Source organism: Carassius carassius, chromosome 28, assembly GCF_963082965.1.
Source record: "Carassius carassius chromosome 28, fCarCar2.1, whole genome shotgun sequence".
In the NCBI taxonomy this organism is placed as follows: Eukaryota; Metazoa; Chordata; class Actinopteri; order Cypriniformes; family Cyprinidae; genus Carassius; species Carassius carassius.
The window spans coordinates 26,340,475-26,345,337 of record NC_081782.1 but is presented as its reverse complement, the minus strand read 5'-3'; the positions used below and the strand labels follow the sequence as shown (position 1 = coordinate 26,345,337).

At 38.5% G+C, this 4,863-nt stretch overlaps 1 protein-coding gene across 1 annotated transcript; it reads left to right on the top strand.

Annotated features, from left to right (window-relative positions):
- Window positions 1–3,676: 3,676 nt before the first annotated feature.
- LOC132108503 (putative gustatory receptor clone PTE03) lies at window positions 3,677–4,594 on the top strand. The gene has a single exon (XM_059515203.1). The coding sequence runs from the start codon at window positions 3,677–3,679 to the stop codon at window positions 4,592–4,594; it is 918 nt and encodes a 305-aa protein (XP_059371186.1).
- Window positions 4,595–4,863: the final 269 nt, after the last annotated feature.

The following is a 4,863-nucleotide window of genomic DNA, read 5'->3' as shown; positions in this document are numbered from 1 at the left end:
AGCAGATCCTCTCCCGATTCCAAACAAAAAGCCTTATAAAAGTCAACTGGGAGGCCATCCACTCCTGGTGCCCTCCCAGACTCCACGCTTTGAAGGGCCTTAAAAAGTTCTCCCAGGGTCAACACTCCTGAATGCTCCACATTAGCCTCCTCAGAGACTTTAGGTAAGCTTTCAAAGACACTTTCCATACAGCACCCTGAATCAGACTCGCTTCTGTACAGATTTTTATTTAAAAAAAACTGCTCTCCTCTGAATATCAACAGGGTCAGATAACAAAATGCCATTTTTTTGGGTTTAATTGAGCTTAGAATAAACTTACATTGCACCATACTGTGATCTGCAAAACATACTGGCATAATATAATACCTACTAAAAATGTTAAGATGAAAATTAAAGCTTTAAAATCTCTCCAGTCTGGTCAAAGAAATAACTATCACATGTGTGAAACCAAGTGTACTGCCTTTCACTGCCATTCAAAGATCTCCAGATATCACATAATTAATATTTCTTAATAATATGAATAAGACGGTTACGAGAAGATAAATGAGGCTCTATGTGATTCCGATCTAAATTGAGCTCAGTACAATTAAAATATCCACCTAGAAACAAAAAATCTTCAGTACAACAGTTTTGCAAAGTCAAACACAGTGTTTCTAAAAAAAAAAACAATCTTTCAACTGGTACAGCTGGAACATACACACAAATAAAGATAAACATCATTTTCAAAAACTGCTCAAACTTTCAAGAGCCTACCTTTAACAATTTCATCAATTATGTAAGAAACAAGACTAAAATTCTTTGCAAATAAAATGGCCACTCCCCCACAGTATCAATTATTATGGCTTAGCACAGCAGTGCCATCAAACTCTCTTAACCAGTCAACAGCATTTTTCACATCACTGTGGGTTTCTTGTAAAAAAGTAACATCAATATTTTTCTATTTAGTTATTACTTCATATATTGTTGTTCTTTTTCTCGAGTATCTAGCACCAATGACATGCAAAGTGGCTAAATGCACTTCACTCATGACTAATAAGAAAGAAATAAACAAACCAAAAAGCAAAGAAAAAATAGCATTCCTGCTGTTAACGTTAACAAATGTCATTATTCAGGGCTTTGTTAAGATTTCTCACGATTTTTTTTAATCGGTAGACTTCCTTGCTCGTGAAAGAACCCTCTGCCATTGAGCCCTTTGCTTTTTCAACAAACTGTTTTAGATCCGGAAAATATTCCTGCACTTGCACACCTCTTTTATTTTTAGTCGAGCTGAGAAATAACTTTGTAATCAAGCTCATAACTCTGTCCATCAAACTCACATTGAGAGAGAGACACACTAAGTGAAGTGACATTCAGCCAAGTATGGTGACCCATACTCAGAATTTGTGCTCTGCATTTAACCCATCCGAAGTGCACACACACAGAGCAGTGAACACACACACACACTGTGAACACACACCCGGAGCAGTGGGCAGCCATTTATGCTGCGGCGCCCGGGGAGCAGTTGGGGGTTGAATGCCTTGCTCAAGGAAACCTAAGTCATGGTATTGAAGGTGGAGAGAGAACTGTACATGCACTCCCCCCACCCACAATTCCTGCCGGCCCGGGACTCGAACTCACAACCTTTCGATTGGGAGTCCGACTCGCTAACCATTAGGCCACGACTTCCCCCTAATTGGGTCTATTAAGATATAAGTATATGGTAAATGGACTGCATTTATATAGCGCTTTCAACAGACCACATGGCCATCCAAAGCGCTTTACAATTTTGCCTCATTCACCCATTCACACACACATTCACACACCGACTACGGTGTCTGCCATTCAAGGCGCCATCCAGCTCGTCGGGAGCAGGTGGGGTTAGGTGTCTTGCTCAAGGACACCTCGACACTTGGTCAGGTGGAGCCGGGGATCGAACCACCAACCTTCCGGTTTGTAGACAACCTACATGAACCACTGAGCCACTGCCGCCCCTAGAGTCAGAAGACTCACAATCACTCTCAGTATCCTGCTCTTCATCTCTATGCATTTCCCTTTTTTGCTTATTTTAGCATCAAGTACTTTGTCACTGTTCTTCCTTTTTTGGGGCATTTTAAAAATAGATCTTCTTCCATTCTTAAACAGTTACTCTCCTCAGACATTTCTTGCAATGTAGCAGAATAATTTCTCATCACTACAAACTGTAGAGCATTGTGCCATGCCTGCTAGATCCTTCACACCAGCATCCAAAAGCATTTCAGTGTGAGCCAAAAGCATTTCAGTGTGAGCCGAAACTGAAGGCGGATGTGACATATCCAAATCAGCGTCATCCTCCGTAATCATGTACACAAAACGACTAAAAGAAACAATATGTTTCAATCTAAGCGACAACCTGCTGATTGGGATCTTTTTGATCGGGGAAACCAATTTAACATACCGAGATAAAGCTTGGGTTAAAATATCATCGCTCACAAATGGTGGGACATTTGAAAAAGTAACTCGCTTAGCCGGTAGAGAAAGAGGCATAACAGGGACAAGTTCACCACGGATAATTATTACGTGCTCAACTATTTCATTAGCCTGATCATACTTTCAAGAAAAACAACCATAGCACTGTTCATTCTTGAGGTGGAAAGCACACTCTCATGCCCAACCACCTCTCCAATTGCCAAAGAACAATCTTCAGCGCTCACTGCTGACACCACCTTTACAGCGTGGCGCCACGTAAGTGAGCTTAACGCCTGCATGCGTGGGGCCGACATGCTTCCTCAGAAAAGCGGATAGCATGCGGCCCAAGAAAAACTCAAAGAACCAAACTATAAACACGCAGTCGGGGATAGATACAGCAGAGAGAGAAAGCACACAGCACAACACTCCACTCGCACGCACAACACTCCACTCGCACTCACAGTACTCCACCTCTTCACACTCACGCTGAGCGGCCAGGTCACCGGCTCGACTCCTGGTATGCATTGCATCTGCTGACATTTTATGTTTATGCTGTGATCAGCTGCAGCTGAATGCAATAAATGTAAGCCAATATACATCGACTCGCTTAGTTTACAATCAAAGTAGATTGGTCTCTCGAAGTGAGGTCCTAATTTGTCGGCATGATGTCTCCATTCCCTCCTTCAGGGAATGAGGGTTACATAAGCAACAGAGATATTTTTGTGTTTCAGCCTTTTCAGGCATAAAAGTATGTATTTTGTAAGTGTGTAAAAAAATATGCATTTTGTAGAAAATTGTTTGCAACAATAGCTTGCAGCTTAATTAGTAAATTGAGTTACAAGAGTTTTGTCTACTGTGCCATACAACCTGTGCTGTTTATGCAAATCAAGCACAGCAGAGAGGTCTCCAGAGACATGTTTTATACTATAAAACAATGGAATGTAAAGGCAACTCTTAGTTCTTCTAAACCACAGCACATGAAGAGCTAATTATCTGCACATTATTTGAAGATGAAGTGATATAGATTTCAGATCATATCACAAAAGGTATTTCTGGTAATGCAATCACATGTATATTGTTTAACTGATTGAATAATTCATAAAGTACTTTATATTCACATGTATTATTTAAAAATTGTTGTTATCTAAAGCTGATAACCATCAAAACTATGTTCTTCTAAGTGCATAAAGATCACATTAACTCGTTTGTTCTTATCCTCAGGTCAATGAATTCATTCATTGCTTAATTGAAAATGGAAAATGGAACATATTTTTACTTGATGTTGTTTGAAAATATTGGGTACATAAGATATGCTTTCTTCGGTTCAGGATTTATTATATATTGTGCAATTATATTCTTGAATGCCCTTATTATTCTTGCAATTGTTCTGGAAAGGACATTGCACCAGCCCATGTATATTCTGATTTCATGTTTAGCCATCAACTCTCTGTTTGGAACAGCTGCTTTTTTCCCAAGGTTACTGACAGACTTGCTGTTTGATACACACTTAGTCTCTCATGCAGCATGTATCTTACAGGCTATTGTCATTTATTCATATGCATCAAATGAAAGCATAATATTAATGTTAATGGCATTTGACAGGTATGTAGCAATCAGCAAACCATTACAATACAACAACATAATGACACCTACTATGTTATCTGTTTTAATATCTATAGGCTGGATTTATACGATGCTTTGTGTTGGTATTGCTGGAATATTAAATGCCAGACTCACGATGTGTGGTAACAAACTGTGGAAGGTGTACTGTCACAACTTTGAAATTGTCAAGCTTTCTTGTGCAAACACTATTATCAATAATGTTTTTGGCTTTTTCGTACTGACCACAACTCTTATCATGCCTTTAACTTTTATATTATACTCTTATGTTAAAATTCTTATCATTTGTAGAAAAACCTCACTAGATTTCAGGAGAAAAGCATATCAAACTTGTATTCCACACATAGTGATCCTCTTAAATTTCTCAGTAGCTCTTTTTTGCGAGATCACTTTGAGTCGTGTAGCAACTTTGGAACTCCCTTTAGTGCTGTCAACCATTCTTTCATTAGAGTTTCTCATTGTACCACCCATCCTGGACCCTCTTGTTTATGGTTTAAATTTTCCTGAAATTCGCAAAAAAATTATATGGATTGTAAAAGTTTGCAAATAGATTTAACATATGCTGCACAAAATGTTAACAAAGTTCAATGATTGTATTGTACATTATGACATAGTTAATGCATTACACTTTAAGAACCTGTGAATTTGTGACTTTGCACAATTATATATTTACTATACATTTTATTTCTAATTTAGCCTGTTACTAGAAATTCTCAACATGTTAAGATAAATAATCAGTTACTCCTGTGTGTCTCTACATCCTCAGTGAAGAAGCAATTAAAGTAGCAACAAAAAAGATAAGCTGTGATGTGGTGTCTG

Bases quoted from the DNA above. Each gene is read 5' to 3' on its own strand.
- LOC132108503 (XM_059515203.1), top strand. From the start codon at position 3,677: ATGGAAAATGGAACATATTTTTACTTGATGTTGTTTGAAAATATTGGG.